General features: G+C 35.0%; 1 protein-coding gene across 2 annotated transcripts in view; it reads left to right on the forward strand.

Moving 5' to 3' along the window:
* The window catches only part of LOC105172437 (haloacid dehalogenase-like hydrolase family protein), a 36393-nt gene that overhangs the window by 7480 nt on the left and 7717 nt on the right, over nt 1-21196 (forward strand). The window contains exons 5-24 of one of the 2 annotated variants that reach the window (XM_088885802.1): nt 852-951; nt 1310-1368; nt 2016-2140; nt 2443-2569; nt 4641-4728; nt 4821-4915; nt 5098-5160; nt 5339-5414; nt 5965-6075; nt 12417-12512; nt 12697-12819; nt 14004-14201; nt 14652-14756; nt 14901-14965; nt 15660-15753; nt 15940-16097; nt 18955-19004; nt 19079-19200; nt 19296-19403; nt 20681-20773. In XM_088885802.1, the coding sequence (XP_088741928.1) occupies nt 852-951; nt 1310-1368; nt 2016-2140; nt 2443-2569; nt 4641-4728; nt 4821-4915; nt 5098-5160; nt 5339-5414; nt 5965-6075; nt 12417-12512; nt 12697-12819; nt 14004-14201; nt 14652-14756; nt 14901-14965; nt 15660-15753; nt 15940-16097; nt 18955-19004; nt 19079-19200; nt 19296-19403; nt 20681-20773 (2056 nt within the window). Of the gene's footprint in view, nt 1-851; nt 952-1309; nt 1369-2015; nt 2141-2442; nt 2570-4640; nt 4729-4820; nt 4917-5097; nt 5161-5338; nt 5415-5964; nt 6076-12416; nt 12513-12696; nt 12820-14003; nt 14202-14651; nt 14757-14900; nt 14966-15659; nt 15754-15939; nt 16098-18954; nt 19005-19078; nt 19201-19295; nt 19404-20680; nt 20774-21196 lie in introns of both variants that reach the window. The other variant, XM_011093859.3, reaches the window with a different exon arrangement.

Here is a 21196-nt window from a genome sequence, read left to right on the forward strand (position 1 = left end):
AATTACAGAAACAAAATGGGAAGATGTTGAATGCGATCTACATGAAATTCATGAAAGTTAAATTACAAATTACAAAAGGTCCTGAAGCCTATTCATCTGCCTTGTCCTTGTCCATCTTCTCGATCTCGTCCACTAAGACCCCGAATTCATTTTCATGTTTCAGTGGTGGTTCTTCAGGGAATGCAGCCAGGTTGCCATCCAGAGTGGGATCGATCTAATTTGTGTCAAAACCTTCTACAAATCCCTTTAATTTTTTGATCTGAGAAGTACAACGATCGAAACCTTGCATAAGGTAGTCAGCCGATTTGATTTCTACGGCGACCTGGAAGGCAGAAGACTTTAGGAAATCTCTTGTGCTCCTCTGAGGCAAGGTAATATTTTATAAAAGTAATACACATATAAGTCGTTGGACATAAAACATAAAATGTGTAATATTTTAAATACTTATTAAAAAAATAAGAACCGTAAGCTTAAAGAGTCTTTACAAGTTTCTTTACTAATTATAAAAATTATATACTTTGAATAAGACTTGTTTTAAATGAAAATTTATATTCAAATTATTTTATAGGGAAATAATTGTAATAAATATATATTGAGGGGGCAAAATGATAAGGGCATTTTGTTCTAAAAGTTATGGTCAACGTTACCACAAGGTTAACGATTATTGTTACTTTTTATATTGGCGTACTTCAGGGGTGGAAGTATATTTATCCCATTAGCAAACCATATCTAAAGGTTTCGCTTATAGGAGCTACTTGACATGTTCATGAGGCCATGTATGGATTTCATTTCCTATACCTTTTGCAATTCTCATGATTTTGTTTTCGTATTGTTCCTGTTTATGTTAACAGGTTTGATGCCATTGTGTCTGCGGATGCATTTGAAAACTTGAAACCTGCTCCTGACATTTTCTTAGCTGCATCAAGAATTTTGGATGTGCCAACAAGTGAGGTATGCTTTCAGAAAAGTGGTGATGTTTGGTCGTTGTTTTTGTTATGGTTCTATGATTCTTATAGCTCAGACAACTGAGGAATAAGTGCTGAGTCATGGTTTGATGATCTGAGATAGTGTAATGCCAGTTAAATAGATGTTGGCTGCCAGGAACCCGAGTATTTGATGTATCATTTCTTTCAATATGTATTCATCCTTTTACCAATGTACTCGTATATATTTGTTGAAAGCTTTTATTCAAGATTTTGAGAAATTGATATTTTGAGGATTCAGTGGGAAGCTCAGGTTTCTAACAAAATAAGGATTTAGGTATGAAAAGGGTACTGGAACATAGTCTGATGCTTCCATCTTCATGCAGTGTGTTGTGATTGAAGATGCATTAGCTGGAGTGCAAGCTGCAAAATCAGCTAACATGAGGTACATGTTGGTTTCTTGTCACCGTTGTATAAGCTTCACCCAATTCCTTCTTGCAGAAATCTAAGTCCTGGTTTCTCTTTGTCTCTTTTGACTACTTTCTTTTATTCTATGATCTCGATCCTTCATTCTATGTTAAACTGTTAAACTGTTGTTCAATTGTTCTTTTTACGCAATTGATTTCCCTTGATTTCCATCATAGAATTTTCTCAGTCATCTTACTGTTTCTCTTGTTTCTTTGTCTTTTTTGTTTCTCACCGTTAGTTACTTTTCCTATTATCTTTGTCCAATATTTGATGCCTGGTTGATGTGTTATGGATCTGTGATTTGTTTTTGCTTCTGATTATTGCTTGAATTTCATCTAATCTTATGTTTCTTAAATTAATGTCCTGCAGATAATTGAGTATGGAAATCAGTTAATGTCTGCCATTGATGACTTTATTTTAAAGTTGCAAGTTTTTCCTGGTTCCTGTTCTTGCTAATTCTTTGAATTGCATTTCCTGTTATTACTTTCAGTCACTTTAATAATTATGGGTATTGCTCCTTACCTGTTCTGTCTTTGCTAATACCACGGAATGTATCATTTTCTCTCTTCCTCTCTGCATTTTTCTACTAAGATTAAAGTTTTTTCCCATTTTTTTTTTTGGTAGATGCATTGCTGTAACAACGACATTAGCAGAAGATACTCTACAAGCAGCTGGTCCATCACTTATTAGAAAGGAGATAGGAGATATTTCCCTTGATGATATTCTCAATGGTGGCTCTGGTTACCATAGTATGTAGTTGTGGAAGTAAATTTATGAATGCTTTTTTCCACTAATAATGTATTAGGTGCGGACCCTTTTTGTATAAGTCTGAAAGAGAAACTATTATGTACTTGAAAAAATATTTCTATTGTGATGAATCTTAGTCTTTGTTTCCCACAATTATTTTCTTGCTGTAGTCTTTGGGCTTTCATTCCGAAAACAAGGGTAAAGCACTTAGCTATATTCGTTTAACCTGCAAGAGTATTTGCAAGTGCTTGATGCCAAATATGTCTGATATAAAGTAATGTCTAATCATGAGAAACTATTGCAGATCCAGAGAAGCAGCCTTCTCAATCTATTAGTGCCTCTGTACAAAGTCTGCCCAATTCATACAGTAAAGAAATTAGTTCATTTCAGGATAAAGATTCTGTGGGAGATGCAGTCTTCTCAATGGAAGGGTAAGGATGACTCTCATGTGATGAATCATGATGAATCATTTAGTTTAATAATTGTTGATCTGTGTAGCAACTGCAAAATTTTGGTATCATTATGTAAAGCAGTTAACCTAGTTTATTTACATGTAAGTTCTTTATTTTCTCCAACTTTTCCTTAATGGACTTTTCATTCGGATTGGTTTGACTGTGTCCAATACATGTGTGTGATATACACAATATTTTGAATAATCCAATGTTTTGTCTTAAATCGCTTCGTCACTTTTGAAACTCCACTCTAAGTTTCTATAAGATTTGGTGATATATGATCTGTTTAGTGATACTCTTGCGAAGAATCCAGGTCACATACCTTCTGATTGATTAGTTTAGATTTATTACTATTAGAATTTCATGTGGTGAAAATTCGTCAAGATGCTTTCTAAAAGATCTATCCCTACTACAACTTCAAAATCCAATTTTACTTAGAAATACTTTATGAAACATTCATTAAATCATGAAATGTCAGTCCCAAGAAACAGAATAGGTATTCTACTGCAGATCACTATGAGTTGCATCTAGTTTGATAAATGTAGGAGTGAGACTTTGGCCAACCACAGGAGAATGGACTCTTTAAAGCACCTAACACCAGAGTTATACCCATGAATAATAAGTATTACGGCTGACTTTCAGCATAAAGTTTAGTTTAAACATGCTCTTTTGAGATAGTAGAGTTTTATGTAAAACACCATCTGCAAATAACATGTAGGGGAAAATGTTAGTTCCCCTATGCAAATGTTTTGTGGACGTTGGTATAATGAGGATGGCAAGGTTCGCAAGAAGTAAATTATGTGCATCGACAGAGTATCCAAGCAGAAGGAAGTGAAATAGGCAAAGCAATTAGAGGAAAATCTGGACATGTTTAATACTTTGGGATATTAACGTTATGTAGGTGGGACCAAGTCTACGGATTTTAGTTATTTCCAATACTATGTCGTACGTTTCTGTCAACTTTGGGCTCGTTTGAGGAGCCAATGATTGAAACAGGACTAACAACTAGGGTCTGACCGATAACTTTCAGAGAACTATCCGTGATTCTTACCTTCTGTCACCCTTTGGATAATGGTTAATTTCAGGATAAGGCCCTTGCTCAGTGACTGGATTTGTTACTTCAAAGAAACTGTGACTTCTAGTACTGACATTTGATGCTGCTATATCAATACTACTTGGATTTCGACCCAAAAGTTTCTCATATTTTTTTCAGTCTGAGGCTGGGATAAACCAACAAGTAATGAAAGAGAAAGAGAGAAGAATCAGAATAGTATGTGGGATGACACGGGCAACGTTTAAGATAGTATATATGACATAATATACACTGCCGTCCTGTTACATTTTCCTCTCTACTTACACATGCAATTTTCTATCCCGTTTTCCTTTCTGTATGATTTATAAATGCTAAATTTGGAGACAGACCTTCTAAAATAGCTGCAAATAATCCTGTAATTAGTATCGATCTACTGAAATCTTCAGTCATCACCATGAAAGATTTAACATTGGAAGGTGCAGTGGGTTGTTTAAGATGCAATATTTCTTTCCTTCCTATTTCTCCCATTCTTATTTGTTTCCATGTGCTGCAGAAAGCTATTACAATGATGTTATCAACTAGAAAGAAGCCAATTCTGGGAGGTGGCTTTGTTTTCGTTCGAATAGAACTTACTGGGGTATGGTTATTGCTTGGACATGGGGTGTGGCATCGTCCAACTTCTTTGTATTGAGTCCTTCAGTGCCCTCTTGTTTTGCCTTATTAATGGTCATGAGTGGTAGCAACAACATAACTGTTTGATCATTGGATGATGAGATCCTTTTTTCCGCTTCCTTATGGAGAAGCACTTAAGCTAATTTCTAGAATTAAAATTATCATAGAAATTTGTATTTTTAAACAATTCTGCTTTCTTCTAGTTCCTATTCTGGAGTTCTATCAATTCTTCATATGAAATGTTACATATCCATGCTTGGCTTTATCATTGATTAAATGCTGGCAGTAAGTAATAAGGATATTCAGTCCAATACTCCTTGAATTGCAGAAATGATTTGCTGACAGGTTTCAGGGTTCTCGGCGGGATATTTTGAGGTACGGAAGTTTGGGAATTGCTGTTTCTTGCCTTCTCTTCACCGTGACAAACTGGAAGGTATATTGCTATTCTATGAAAAAGCAACTTGGAGACTAAATTCAAATCCACCTTTGCTTTCTTTAGTTTAACTGTGGATGTATCTCCGGAAGCTTCCATGTCTTTTCAGGCCATGCAATATGCATCTCCGAAAGCCATCTGGAATTTGCTTCTTGGGGCTAGCAGCCCTCCCTTTGGACCGAAAGAAGGTCATCATCTACAATTTCTCTTTTTTTTTGTTTCTTCTATGTATTCTATTATCTCATTATTCAATATTCTGATGCAAAAAAAATCTATCTTAAAATAATACATGTGAAATGGAATGAATTTTTCTGCTGATTAGGAGAGGAATAAATGAAAATTACGATTCTCTTACCTTTTGGTGGTTGCAGAAGAATCACGTAATGAGAGAATCCAGCAGTTTGTGAACTACATCTCTGATTTGGAGAAAAGGTATGAGAAATTTCTTCTTTTTTGATTTGTTTCATGTTAGTGATGTAAACCTCTAATTAGTTGCAATGTTGTATTAACTTCCTTGATTTTCTTTGCATGTCATCCATGATTTGACTTCTATCATCATATCGTAAGATACCTTCATAATCTATATGATGTCTGCTACTTTGTCTGTAAGGGGAACTGCAACAACTGTGCCAGAGTTTCCATCTAAACTTGACTGGCTAAACACAGCTCCTCTTCAGCTGCGGAGGGTAAATCCTGAGTGTAATATTGCTGCTATGTTATCTGCTGTGTTACTTCCATCTCATTTTATTATGATTCCTTGGTCATCAGATCCACTAAATGCTATACTATTTATGTTTCGTTTTATTGTGACAATGAATCCTGATTGGCTATCAACTAAATGCTCTAATCATACAACTTTTTCACTGAATTTCTTTAGCTTATTTAATCTAGAAGATATCTCATGTCTTAATTTTTTGTGACATGTTAAATTTGTGCAGACGATAAATTTGGAACAGTTATGATGCTAAACTGATTTCCTGGTGTGGTATTGTGTTATTTTACATAGATCCTCCATTAAGCATATGATAATATGGACTAATCGAGGAAGACAATTGTTTGTCGGCAGTAAGCGTTCCAATTTCTTTTGGCCTCACTTATGTGTGTTGATCATCTAGTTTTTCACATCAAAAGAGACTCTGCCAGATCTACATTTTAATTGTGTGCATTCATAGTCTGAAACAATAAGAACATGATGAGATTAATCAATTTTTCTGATGCAATCTTCTAAATGGACAGGACTTGAAAGGAAAAGTGGTTCTTCTCGATTTCTGGACCTACTGCTGTATAAACTGCATGCATGTTCTGCCGGACCTAGAGTTTCTTGAGAAGAAGTATAAAGATAAGCCTGTAAGATCCATAATCCTTTGGTCTTCTTGTTATTATTTGTACAAGTGTTTAATTGGGCGTTGCATTCAAATACTTCTCTTTCTATTTGCTTGAAGAAGTTCTTATCAGTTGAAGGTTTTCCTTCCATCTGTAATATTTATTTTAATCTCATGCATTTGGTTTAGTAATTCTACTGCAAATAGGGCACAATTTATATTTGCAGAAACTTGTTACTCTGCAATAAACTCGGTAATAGTTTCTAGGAGGTGTCAGAGGTATGATGAAGATGCTTCATAGGTTATGCTTGTTAAGTTAGAGATAATATAAAGTATGATATTGGGTGTTTCATCAAATAATGTAATTAATAATTTGTTTCTCTATTACAGAAGTCCTACATTGACTTAGATAATGCTGTTCAATATTGCCAAAGAAACCCAAAATATGCATCATAAGTTCCCTGATTTATAGATGTGACTAACTATTGAACTGCTAAAATGCATAGGTTACCCCTCGAACAACCTCGTCCATACGAAATTGTAGAGAGAAAAAGGATTCTTTTTCTATATTTCTTAATGAGCAGTACAATGCTAGTATGCTAGTATTTATAGACAAGTGTGTGCCTAATTAGGAAAGTTTGACCTCTAAATCAATCCCAAGAAATTTGGGATCACATCCCTATAAATCAGGAATCAACTAATCTAAAAGGTAAATGTACACTATATACTTGCTATACACAAGATAAATCAACAGATTTTCAACACCTCCCCTTAAGCTGGTGAATAGATGTTCTCCTTTCCCAGCTTGTTTGTAAGTTCTTGAAATCTTAAAGTAGGCAGCCCTTTTGTTAGAACATCTGCTAACTGATCACTTGATGGCATGTAAGTTGTGCTAATTAAGCCACTATCCAAAATTTTCCTTTATGAAGTGCCTATCAACTTCAATGTGTTTAGTGCAATCATGTTACACAGGATTATGTGCAATGTTGATGGAAGATTTGTTATTGCAGTAGAGTTTCATTGTTCCTTCCCTTTTGACTCTAATATCATCAAGAATGATTTTCAGCCAAAGAAGTTCACAAACTCCTTGTTGCCATAGCTCTTAACTCAGCCTCAGCACTGGATCGTGGTTGTGCAACCACTGGCAGTTTTTTGCTCCTCCATGTTACGAGATTACCTCCAAGAAAAGTACAGTAGCTTGATGTAGATCTCCTCTCTATCATAGAACCTGCATACTCTGCATCTGTATAAGCTTCTAGAATAAGCTCTTTACCCTTTGAATAAGATCCCTCTCCCTGGTGTGGCCTTTGGGTAATGTAGAATTTTGTGGACTGGTTGCAAGTGTCTTTCTTTAGGATCATGCATGAATTGACTTACTATGCTTACTGCATAAGCTATATCTGGTATGGTGTGGGATAAGTACATCAATTTCCCAACTAATCTCTGATATCTTCCTTTTTTCTACCGTAATATCATCTTTATCTCCAACCATCTTATGGTTAGGGTCAATAAGTGTGCTAGCTGCCTTACAACCAAGTGTTCCAGTTTCCTTGAGAAGATCCTAGACATACTTTCGTTGAGAAAGAATGATGCCGTGCTTAGAATATGCCACTTCAATGCACAAAAATATTTCAACTTTTCAAGTTTCTTAATCTCAAAATCTTTAGCTAAGCATTTCCGAAGGGAGTCCCTTTCTGTTAGATAATTTCCTGTTACAATGATGTCATCCACATAGACAAGAAATATTGTAACTTCACCTGTGGCGGAATGCTTTACAAAGCGAGTATGGTCTCCTTGACTTTGTGTGTATCCCATTGCTAGCATGGCTTGAGTGTATCTCCCAAACCATGCTCTGGGATATTGTTTTCCTCTAGGTCCCCATGCAAAGACCAACCAAAATTAACGGCTAAAGACAATAATACACGCACTGTATTCATTTTGCCTATTGGTGCAAAAGTTTCTTTATAATTTACTCCATAGGTTTGAGTATATCCTTTTGCCACCAACCTAGCTTTGTATCTCTCCAATGACCCATTAGTTTTATATTTTACGGTAAACATTGACTTACACCCTAATGATTTTTTTTCTATGAGGTAAACTAACAATTACCCATGTTTTACCTTTTTTCTAATGCATGCATTTCCTCTCTCATGGCTTCGTGCTGTGTTTGAGGAATGCTGATAGAATTTAGGGTGGTGAGGAAGCTCTTGTGTTTTGGAAATAATATGTGAAATGACACAAAGTTAGAAATTGGGTGTTGGGTGCATTTTCGGGTCCCTTTTCTAAGTGCAATGGGTAAATCTAATTCAATGGGTTCATGGAAAGAATGCTCACTGTCTTCTATGTAGTACCTTGTTCGGATTTATGGATTTGCATAGGTGCAGAAATGGGAACTCTCTTTCTTGAGTAGACTTGTAGCAGCGCAATAGATTTCACACCAGGTTTTTGATTTTCCAACTGAATTTCATAAATAGGTTCAGGTTCCATTTTAGGAAGCGTTTTACAAGTTTCAGGGGAATTTGAGGGTTTGGAGAAACATATTTCTTTATCAAAGTTAAGGACCACTTTTTGGGAGACTGTCAAATTCAAGAAACTCCATTATTTCATCATTTCTCTTGTGGGGAAGGATTCTGACTCTGAAAAAATGACTCATTTTCATAAAAAGTTGCATCTATAGAAGTGAAAATTTTTCGAGAAGTAGGGTGGTAAAACTTGTACCCTTTTTTGGTGTTTGAGTATCCCGATAACACACATTTAAAGTTTTTGGATCAAGTTTGCCCCTATTGCGAGAATGAACATGAACAAATGCGGCACAACCAAACACTTTAGTTGGTAACATGCAAGAGCTATTAAAATCAGGGTGAAAACTAGACAACACAGTTATAGAACTCTAATATCCTAACACCCTAGATAACATTCTATTTATTAAGTATGTTGCTGTTAAAACGTCTCCCCAAAAGCATTTTGGAACATTGTTATGAAACAGTAGTGTGTAACATTTAGTAAATGTCTATTTCTGCGTTCACCAACCGCATTTTGTTGGGGTGTATTAATACATGAAAACTCATGGATAATTTCTTCCTCTTACTTTGGTTAAAGTACTCTTTTGCATTATTGGATCTAACTCTTTTAATAGAAACTCCAAATTGTGTGTTTATCATTTTGTGAAAACATGGAAAAATACTAATTATTTCAGACTTTTCTTTCATGAGATATAACCAAGTTGTTCTTACAATCATCATAAGAGACACAAACCATCTAGCACCTGAAATGTTAGGATTCTAGATGGACCCCAAATATTAGTATGTATCAAAGAGAAAAGTTTTTCAAGACCTTGTATTGCTTAATGGAAATGACACGCAATGATGTTTGGAAATTTTACAAATATCGCAATGGGAGTTGTTAACATTAACATTTTTGAAAAGAGTTGGAAACATGGTTTTAAGTAAAATGAAAAGATGATGTCCAAAGCGGAAGTGATGAAGCCAAATTTCATTTGTACTGGAGGAATTTTTTTTCTTGTGATGAGCATGAAAGAGATAGTTGATCTTTTATTCAACTCACTTCCTTAAGATAATAGAGCCTGTTTCTTTCCTTAGCAAATCCAATCGTCTTCTCTGTAACCTGATCTTGTAAGACGCAATGAGTAGGAAAAAAAGGTTATTTTGCAGTTTAAGTCCTTGGTTATTTCATGAATGGATACAAGGTTAGGTTAGTGGACAATTTAGGAACACGCAATACATTTTTTAAAGAAAGAGAAGTAGTTAAGTTTATTGTTCCTTGTTCAGTAACAGTCACAAGTGAGCCATCTGCAACATTAACTTTTCCTTGTCCACGACATGGATTAAGTTAACACCTAGGTGAATACAACAAACGATTCATAATCTATCTAAGTTTTTAAACTTTATTTTTGAAAGAAGATGCCCAAAAGTCCTACATGAGGTGCAACTTTTATGGTAACTCTGGAAAAATATACAGGAACAGTTCAGAAACTTAGTGGAAACACTTGTTGCATACGGCTAGATCATATTCAACTATCTTAGTTTGTCCAATTGGCTATCTTTGGAGATGGCAAATGGATGGGTTGGGTGGTTCAAATCAATAAGAAATACTTTTTTGCGATAAAATTTTGAACTGCCATAAAATCTTATCTAGTAGTTTGTAGCGAGTTATGTGTGTAATTATGAATTGTTAGACTTAACTAATTACTCTTATCAAAATATAGCACTGGATTTTTCATTATTCGAAATGTTGGTTTGATTCCATGTGATTGATTTTACAGAATGAACAGCCATAATAAGCAATAATTTACTAGGTACCAGAATTTAGAGGTATGTCATGGTTTTTTTAAAGCCAAATGAAAATATATTTATTTAGAAAATATTATATTTATATATTTTAAAAGAAAATTAAAGAAAATGCTTGTATAATCATGAGTATAGTAGTATCTTTCTTCAATTGCATAATATTATAAAAAATAATATCTTTATCAATATTAAAAAATAAAAAAATTCTTTAATGATTAATAGGAAATAAATAAGATGAAATCCATTTACGACTCATTAGAAACTATATGGGACGTATGATCTAGTTTGACTTAATTAAACACAATCACATTGAACTCATGATTATACAACATCTTTCATCAATTGCATGATATTATTTAAAATGACATTTAATTGACTACCTGAAAATTAAACATGACGTAGTCCATAGGATCTATATAGGCCATAATATAGTTGAATTTAATCAAATACAACCAGATGGACTCAAGTTAAAAATCTTAAACCCAACCAGTTCGACTCAAGCTAAAACATCTTAAAACCAACCTAATGTTAAGTGGGTTGGGTTGGAACCATGGGTTTCAACTCATATTGCCACCATTTGTTATCTTACATGGGATTATTGAATAATTCGAAGTCACGTGATCTTAGTTTGATATGTTTGGAATTACAAACTTGGGTGCCGATTTACCTCTCTCAAAAACTTAAAGAACATATTGTGCAAGATGAGTATGTCATTACGTTGACCAGTGGTGTTCCAGGTTAAAGCTTTTTGTCTTCCCTGCAATTTGTGTTTGGTCCACTTGCTTTAGAACGATCAAAACATACCTATTATATTTGGCTCACGTGCATGAACACATTTTGTTTTTGTAGTAATGCACTGGGTATTTCAAATCAAATTTTCATATTTGAAAGGACATCTCTTCTTAAAATGTCAAGTGTGCTTTATTTGAAGGAAATTTTACAACCTTTCTAGTGCTTGTGTGTGATTGATTTTGGAAATCAAACTCTTATGATGTTCAAAGAACATAGAGTAATATAATGATATGTGGTTTAGTATTTCCTGACAAACAAGGAGAAGTTTAGGGCTCAATAAAAGATCATTTGTGACAGTCCTCTTGTTCCATTGACCAAGTGTGGCTCCAATTTAGATCATTTACAAAAATTCCATTATAGAATTGTTTATTACATTTGCCAAGTTTTTTCTATTTGTTCTGTAAGACAGTAACCAAGCCTTTCTCATTCTGTCAAATTGATTGTCAACTCATTTTGTATTGGAACTTGACATCTCTCCTTTTTCATATGGACACACACAAGAGTACATTTTCTTTTCCTAGTATTTTCTTTCTTGATTCCACATTAATTATCACAAAAGTTGCAGTCCATGTTTGCAGGGAAGGACTTTCTTAAGTCTTCAAATATGCTCCATTGGGAGGATATTGTGGAGACTATTTTTAGTTCATAACTGTGTTTTTATTTTGACAATTAAAAGTGTTATTTTGTATGTAAAAGAGTGTAACTATGATGAATCAAGAATATACCGTAAATATCTCTATGATGGATCCTTGTTCTTCATTTCTTATGAAAGATCAAACTGACACTAATGCACGGCAGACATGAAGAGCTTTCCTTGAAAAGTTACAAGGAATATATATATGTATATGACACGTGTAAAATATGAGAACCTATCACATTCATATCCTGCTATAAGGGGCAACTGAAACCAGTCCATAATTTTTTTAATGAATTTGCAAGAAATTCTATTTTGAGAAAGAGCAAGTAAAATTTTGTTTGAGTGTAAAACTTTAAATATCATGGAGTGGGGCGTGTACGACTGACTTTACATGCTGTGCACATATAGAGTTAAGCAAGAAGTTTTTAGATATGTTTGTAGAAAATAAAGGACAAGGAATCTAATTATATAATGAAAAATATGATGTTGTCCTGCACAAACTTGTGCTGAAGTTCAATTTCTAATTCGTGAGGTATTGCGAATTATTCCCTTGTGATGATTTTCTATTTTGCTTATGATTGAATGTGATATGTGCATTCTAAACATAGTTGAGTAATATTGGTTTTGCAGTTTGTTGTTGTAGGAGTGCATTCGGCAAAGTTTGATAACGAGAAAGATCTGGAGGCCATTCGCAATGCGGTTTTACGCTATGGAATATCTCATCCAGTAAGTAATCTCATTGAAAACCATATATGTAGATATATGTTTGTTGTATGTATCTATAAACACCTATGCATATATGTATAAATATAATCTATGTGCTTGTCTGTGTATTACTGATGCTTTATGGAAGGCCAATAACCTGTTCATCTGATCAATACTGTACAAGTCTTTTGGAACTAATTCCTAGGTCGTCAATGATGGTGATATGTATTTATGGCGAGAATTGGGTGTAAGTTCATGGCCTACATTTGCCCTTGTTGGACCAAATGGCAAGCTTATAGCACAAGTAGCTGGTGAAGGTCGCCGAAAGGTACCTGTTCTTCCACGGATTTCTCGCTAGATATTTCATCTTGTTTTTTATTACCTGTAGTTTACATATTTCTTTTTTAGCGTGGTTGTGTTAATGTGCTATAAATTTTTAACTGGAAAGAAAATGTAACATCTGAAGAGTTCAGGTTTTTTTTTGTCTGAAGCTACCATATCTTTGTTTTAGGAAGAGATTAATAAGAATAAAATAAGTGCAGATTTTGATAAAGGAAAAGGCCTTTTTTCCATCTTTCTTGAACCATATAACTTGTTTGATTTTTCCATTATCATTTTCAAGTATAAACTTCTGCTATTATTTTGAGGAAAACCTCTTCTTTATTACGTATTTTTGTTAGATGCTTTATGATAACAATACTTGCCAACATCAGCAAAGTTGATGCGTGGGTGAAGATCTTTAGCTCATGTCACTAAAAGGGTAAATTTCATTAACAGTTTAAAATTACCAAGTTTTCTAATGTGAAGTGACAGTGCATTCAGACTAGATCACAAAGGTGAAGAAGGTTGTGATGCAACAGAAGAAATTAGTTTGGTGGTCCGTTTCAGCATCTGAGTCTTTTTTTACATATAAAAATTTCTTTGTGTATTTTATTTTATTAAATCTACAGGATGTTATATATTTACATCCGTACTCTTTAGCATTTCTTATTTCTATCTGCTGGAAATTTATTTTGTGTGTTTCACAAAAATGTTTATTTCAAGAGATGCTGGAATTATATGGGCTTCATTTCACTGTCATATTTGTCTTTTATTCTATGCCTCAGTCTCCGAGTTATGCTTTGTCAACATGCTTCAATTGTATGACGCAAGCCTTGGGGAGTCTGCCTTTTGTCCATTTAGTTTTTTACTGATCTTATATAGAGTTAAAGTATTACTGTTGACTTTAACTTCTCTGACATTGAATGTTTTTCTTTATCCATATCTCCAGTTAGAAGTCACCATTTGTTTATGTGTAGCCACATGCTACCCTTGTTCTCCTATATATATGCACGTTTCTTGTATCTAATTCAGATCTTAGTGTTCCCTTTAATGAGTAATTTCAAGGAAGCAAAAGCAGATGTTTATTTATTTTCTTTGTTGTAAGAATTAACTAGCTATAATCAATTAAAGTTATAACGGGGTCAGAATGGAAACACTGAAGTAATTTCGGTATACACTTTCTTCCGCAAGGATCTTGATGATTTGGTCAAGGCAGCACTAATATATTATGGTGGAAAGCAAATATTGGATAGCACACCTATTCCGTTGAATTTGGAGAAAGACAATGATCCTCGATTATTGACATCCCCTTTGAAATTTCCTGGTAAGCTGGAGGTTGATGTCCTCAACAACCGACTGTTCATTTCTGACAGCAATCACAACCGCATAGTAAGTTCTGTCTATTCTCCCTGTCTAGACTTGCTCATTTCCAATCATGTCAAGTGTAATACAATAGTCATTCAAATAAGCTTTACCAATGTTTCTCTAACTGGTTTTGGGAATGGATACATCACTTAATAGGTATCCATACCTCAACCCAATTCTGACAATTTTTTAATGCTTGTTTTTTTTCTAGTTTTGTACTAATTATCTGGTACTGATTCTACCATTCTACCCAGGATGCATAAAGATCAGAATATATGTGATTCTTTTAGCTTTCTCTATGCATAATAGCCCTCAAAATTCTTCTTAACATGCATAGCTTATCATCTTTTTCTGAAGTACCCTTGTTTTTGTATGTATTACCATCGGATATTCTCTCCTTATCTTGAAGCCAAGCAAATTCTTGTTGAACTGGATAGACCGGGTGTAAACATTTGCATCATTGATTGAGCGCAGGTAGTAACTGACCTTGATGGTAACTTCAAAATGCAAATTGGGAGCACTGGGGAAGAGGGTTTCCGTGATGGTAATTTTGATGATGCCATGTTCAACCGCCCACAGGTAATGGTTTTTCATTATCTTTTTGGTATCTCCTCGATTCTTACAAGAGTAATTGCTGGTTTTACTTTTGCATTTTGTCCAGCTGAAATTTCTTTTTCTTTTACTTGCCTGAAGACATAATCAATTTGTTACTTGCTTTTACAGGGACTTGCTTACAACCCGAAGAAGAACCTCCTATATGTGGCTGACACTGAAAATCATGCTCTAAGGTAGCAGTAATCCTACGTGATTTCATTTTGCATATTGCGGTTGTCTTCCTGTTTCTGATACTAGTGAAGTTAGAAATTTTGGAGCGACTGCATACATTTTAGGACCTTGGTATGCTTGTTCTCTTTTCTACTCGGCATTGTGTGTTCCGCATTGTGATGCTTGTTGTCTGAAAACTGGAGGAAGGGAGGTTGAAGTAAATAGCAAGTACTTTGTTTGGTTGGACTAAGAATAGGGCAAGTATAAATGGAGATGACCGAGCCTGTAATTTTCTTCCCTTCTTGAATGTGAGAAAGGAATAAATCAACTACTAAACAAGTCTTAGTCAATTATTGGTAAAACATATATGGGACATCAATAAATTTACTAATAATCTTTCTTGCTTCAAACAAGGTAGAATAGATATATCATACTTATCCATTAATAAGAGTACCTTATCTCTGGTTTTTGCTTCCCCTCCAAACATTGATATTTTTATTGTTTTTGTTATATTTCCTAACACCGTTTTTCATTTCTGTTCCATTTTGGGAACGTTAAGAAAATCAATCAGAAAAGTTCATTCATCTGTTTTCATTGTTCCCAGTTGTTAATCATTCTTTATAATTTTCTAAGGGTCCTAGGATTAGTTACTTTGCAGGGAATTTGTATCAAACTTAATCTATAATTTGCTATTGCATTAATCTTCTGCTACTATAGGGTGGTTGATTTTGTTGATGAGTCTGTGCGGACCCTTGCTGGAAACGGAACCAAAGGTTCTGACTACCAAGGAGGAGGATCAGGAACAACTCAGGCAAGACTTTTTGAACTAAAAGTATAAAATTATTAATGTACCATAAATCATGAGTATGGTCCTAATACTGAAGGGAAAATAACATCCTTATCCAGTTATTAATATTGAAGAAATGAAACTCAGTTAAGAGCACAGACTACACTTATAAGCATCAATATGTAACTTATATTCTCATTATATTTTCAGCTCCTCAATTCGCCCTGGGATGTCTGCTTTGAGCCTGTAAACGAAATTGTTTATATTGCAATGGCTGGGCAGCATCAGATCTGGAAACATAATACATTAGATGGAACTACCAGAGCTTTCAGTGGTGATGGCTATGAAAGAAATTTGAATGGTGCCAGGTACTGTATGCGTTTTCTGTTACTAGTGTGTCTGTGAAAGTCTCTTGATACCTGTGCAATTACTTTTTGAGTTTGGCAGCATTCTGTAGTTTGTGTTTATTTATTACATCTTTTATGATCTTTCATGTTCTTCTTGAGAATGCTCTGGTTTATGAACACTGGGAGTTATGATCCTTGTTTCTTATACAAATTTACTTTATGTGAGCCGTATCTCTGTTGGATATTGAAATTAGGTTATATCAGCAGCTTTGAACTAAAACTAGCTACTTGTTTATGGCTAAGCATGACACTGAATTAGCTAAACAATATAATGATGTCGTCATGACAGCGTACCGTGCAGTTTTGTGGCAAAAAAATGTATCTCTTTCTAGTATGCCGTATTATTTAGGGACCCGAAACTAGTCCTTTTATATTATGATCCTCTACTTCCATTCTGTTTCATGATTTGCTAATAATTACAGAGAAAATATAATGCAATAAATGTAATAATGCTGATGTTGCAGTAGTAGTAATAATATCAATAGTGATAATAATCGTAATAATAGGAAAAGCAGAGCTAATGTTCCATCATTTGAGCATTCTTTTCGTTCATATACATCGCAATATAGACTTAACAGATTATATGGCTCTGATTTTCATTAAATATATAGGTGATTATCATGTGATTGTTTACCTTTAAATACATGTGATGCTATCCAATAGACGGTATAGGCTAAGGTTATTACCCTCTTAAACCATTGCCTTGGGGGATGGATGCATTATCCAACGCTAATTAGAACCCAAATATGTTAGCATATTCAGGTAATGGGCTGTTAGTTTGTGAGATGTTTTACTGTTATGTTTGTCAAAATTTTAGATATATGAAGAGAGAAACAAAAGAAAAGGATTTACGTACTTCGCGCCATATGGCTATATCCACGAGCCAAATGTCCAAAGGGCTAAATTATGTTATTCTCTCTTGATTTGAGGTTATCATCTCCACCTATTTATATAGGTGAATTATATATATGGATAATGGAAAATGAAGGAAATCCTTCCATAATCAAATCACAAATATCACAAGAACCACTTATATATTATTGTGAAATTCCAATTATTTGAAGAATCATCCTTGATTCTCAACACTGCTCCTCAAGCTGAACATGGAGATCTTGATTGAAATGTTCAATTGAACAACAAAGTCAAACTTTTCTTGAAGTCTTGGATATGCAGCAAAAATGGAACATCCTCTTGCTGCAATTGGAATGTTTTGTGGTACAATAATCAATGTGCACCAAGAAATGAAATGCATGAAATACGTGCTACGGCAAAATCCAAGCTGGCCCTAAAACATGCTCCATGGACAAGATTTTAGTTATGTGAAGAGAGAAACAAAAGACGAGGATAGCAGCCCCCCTTTGTTATAGCCCACTCGTGCTTTCCAACTAGGAAATCACTCGTTGCGGTAGCTGCCCGGAGTTTCTGCTTTACTAAACAAGGCTGCTCCGTACAGAATTTTGTTGTTATTAGAGAAAAACAAGGACAACAACAGGGATTAGGGCATATAGTCTACGATAAGCAAGAGACTATAAGGAAGGCAGTGAATAGGGCAGCAAGGGCTCAATAGCTACATAAGACAGGGAGGGTCTAGGCAATTAGTTCACTTTAAGGCATCTAATTGGGATTGTGGCGTTTACTTTAAGGAATACTCACGCGCGCGCGCATACATCAGTCATTCGTTTCTCTCCCCGAGAGAAACTCATCAGGATATTAGAGTGCCAGCCATGCAGATACCCAGAAGCTAACCAAAGCCCGAAGCTAGCGGCTGAAAACCCGGCTGCAAGCCTATCTGTAAGCCAAGAGAGTTATCCGACCCGACCATTCCTGACTGCAAGGAGGGAATGGAGTAAGGGGCTACCAATCTAAACCCAACCAGCACTATTTCAAGAAGGGAAATAGAATAGCTGGTCTACTGCTCTTACCCCAGTGGACTAGTGGACTATCAGGTATTGACGTTGTGATGTTTATGCCCCGGAGTCAACACAGGTTCTGCCTATCAAAACCGCAGGAAAAACAACCTCATGATAGATTGTTCATCAGATTGATTACATCTCTTCACAGTGAAATTAACTATACCCTTTCCAGCAAAGTTTTAATTTAAATTGAAATCAATAAATCAATTAGACCGCCATGGACTTGAAAGATACAAAGGAATAAGATTGGAAATTGCATCCTCCCCCAATTATCTGCCGGCTGACCCAGCAATAATTGGGTCCAAGGTGGGTGGGGACAACGGAATGAAGTAACGAAGTGAATGAAGTGGAGCTCAGTAAGCTAGACCGCACTGGTATTTCGGGGCTATGGTAGTAAGGAGTAGGGGGCTCGACTGAATACCGCTCTGTAAAGCCAGAGTATGTCGGATGAAGAAAATGGCTCCATACAACGTGGTTTTGTCATTTGGCCTACATACACAACACAAAAGTCCAAAGGGCTAAATTATGTTATCTTAACTTGATTTGAGGTTATGACATCCGTGGTGAATCGCATATGTCAATAATGGAAATTGGAAGAAATTCTTCCAAAGTCAAATCATATAAGTATCACAAAAATCAGATTCTCTTGTGATTTTACAAGTATTTGAAGAATCAATTCTTTGTTTCTCAACAATGTTGAAATAAGATTGGAAAGCTACTATAACACCTATAAAGAGGCACTCCTTTGTCTTTGGTGTTCTTTGTGTTTTGATTAGGGAGAATTTGATTTTTACATCTGCACTTATTTTAGGCGCAACTGAAACTTTCAAAAACTTCCGTGATCTTTTCTTTTCCTTCAAATAGTTTTTCTGATTTTTTGAGACTTTTGTTTTATGTTGATACAGTTCTGCGAGCACTTCATTTGCGCAACCTTCTGGAATTACTTTGTCACCTGGTACGTGGTAAAAATTCAAAGCTAGTTGCAATATTGTTAATTTATGCAGTATTTTCACTTGTTTGTTTTGATAGATTTAAAGGAAGCATATATTGCTGATAGTGAGAGTAGCTCTATTCGGGCACTTGACTTAAGGACAGGGGGATCGAGACTACTCGCTGGTGGTGATCCAATTTTCTCTGACAATTTATTTAAGGTATGTCTGCTACCATTTGGAATCTTATCGATCTTTGCACTAGTTGGATGGGATGTTGAACTTATTTGTTAGCTTGGCTGTGTTATATGTTTCAGTTCGGAGACCATGATGGAGTAGGTTCTGAAGTTCTTCTTCAACATCCTTTAGGAGTCTTTTGCGGAAATGATGGTCAAATTTATATGGCGGATTCATACAATCACAAGGTACATGACATAAAATTTTAGTAATAGCGGCAATAGTTGTGCAAGTTTAAGAATGCTAAACTGCTGGAGTTATTATCATAGTTCCGTGAGTTGGCGGAAACTCACATCTTCCTTATCCTGATTTCTTGTGTCCAGAAAGTGTTATTTGAGAATTGATTGGTGGAATGTGTTTATGAATTATCCATCCATAGATGTCAATATGACAACTACTAGTGATAGAAAATCCAGTGTTCGTCCCCTTCTTGGGCAAGTTGTTTATAGCACAGTTTCATGTTGCACTTTGTGATTTGGAGGCAATTTGTGCATCCAATATAGGCTGGGACTTGACAATTGTATTAAAACCGATCGCCAGTTGGGATAGTTGGAGCTTGCATGAAGAGCTGTTTGGCATGTGGGAGCTACCCCTGGAACCCCCCTGACAAAATGATTGTGATGCCCTATCCTACATGGAATAAATATTAGAAAGTAAACACTGGGCTGCTTGTGAGTTATTAATTCCCATTCTTATATATCTGGAAAATGACTTGGAATTGACATATACGATTTTTACATTAATTGGGTACAAATTAGTCCATGAGTAAAGTATTTAGGAACTTTACGCAACCAAACAACCAAAACGTACCTCATTTTCAAGAAATCATCTTTCAGAGAGTACATAGCTTGAAACTGAATGATGCACTAGATTGCTATATAGCCTGGCTGTCCATCATTAGTCTACTTGTGATAAAAAGAAACAGAATTGAATTATTAAGCCTTCTATTTAAAAATAAAATGAGCTTCAGTTGGTGACAGTTGCTTCTATCAGATGTTGCCTTGAATTAGATATTATGATTAGTGCATAAAAAGTAGATCAGTATAAGAATATTGTGCATGCATCCCGTTGTCAATGTCTGATGGACTTTAAAAGAGTTTATTATATTCGGTCAATTAATTATAATTTCCTCACTGTGAAGTTTTGGTTGTATCAAACAACATTCTAGTGTTAACTGCATCTTGCATTGTTTCCATTTTTGTTTCTTACACATAATATTCTAAAGCATAATGCTTCTGGGAGGAGTTTTTCCTCTAACTTGATTGTGTGAGGATTAAAATCGTAACTCCCTAATTTTGAGTATCTGAAGTATTACTACTGAGTAAGTTTGTATACATGAGTAGGTATGGAAATCAAATGCACTTCTGGTCTCGTGCAACGAATCTTCCTCGACTATTTATTGTTTTTTCTTCTGATTGTAAATGTTGTCGATCAAGTTGATTTTTTACTTTTATTTGAATTTCAGATTAAGAAGCTGGATTTAGCGAGTAGGAGAGTTACCACGTTGGCAGGTATTGGAAAGGCTGGATTCAAGGATGGATCAGCCCTGGAGGCCCAGGTACAAAAGCATCCTTCAAAATTTATCGCAAATATTTTTCTACTCTTATATCGGGTGTTTGTTTGAGTGACCATGTAGTCATGAATACATGCAAATATGTCGGTTCTCAGAATTGCTATTTAGAAATTCCTAAGCTGCATTTGTCACTAGAATATGATCTTAAAGTAGGCTAAGTTGGCATTACTTCTCAGAAAATAAAAATGGAAAAAACATGGAAAGTTGGAGCTAAAAAAAATATGAGAACATTAATTGTTAAATAACATTTTAGCATGACAGTAACTCTAATATGTTAGTAGTAACAGTGAAGTTAAACAGAGATGTGAATTTGATGTGGTCTTGAAGTATGATCAAACTTTTGCCACTTTAATATATGCCGTCAGTATTCACTTGCAGGATACAAGACATCACCCAAAGCCACATCCC

The sequence above is a fragment of the Sesamum indicum genome, linkage group LG10 (assembly GCF_026168435.1).
Source record: "Sesamum indicum cultivar Baizhima isolate 11 linkage group LG10, ASM2616843v1, whole genome shotgun sequence".
NCBI classification, from domain to species: domain Eukaryota; kingdom Viridiplantae; phylum Streptophyta; class Magnoliopsida; order Lamiales; family Pedaliaceae; genus Sesamum; species Sesamum indicum.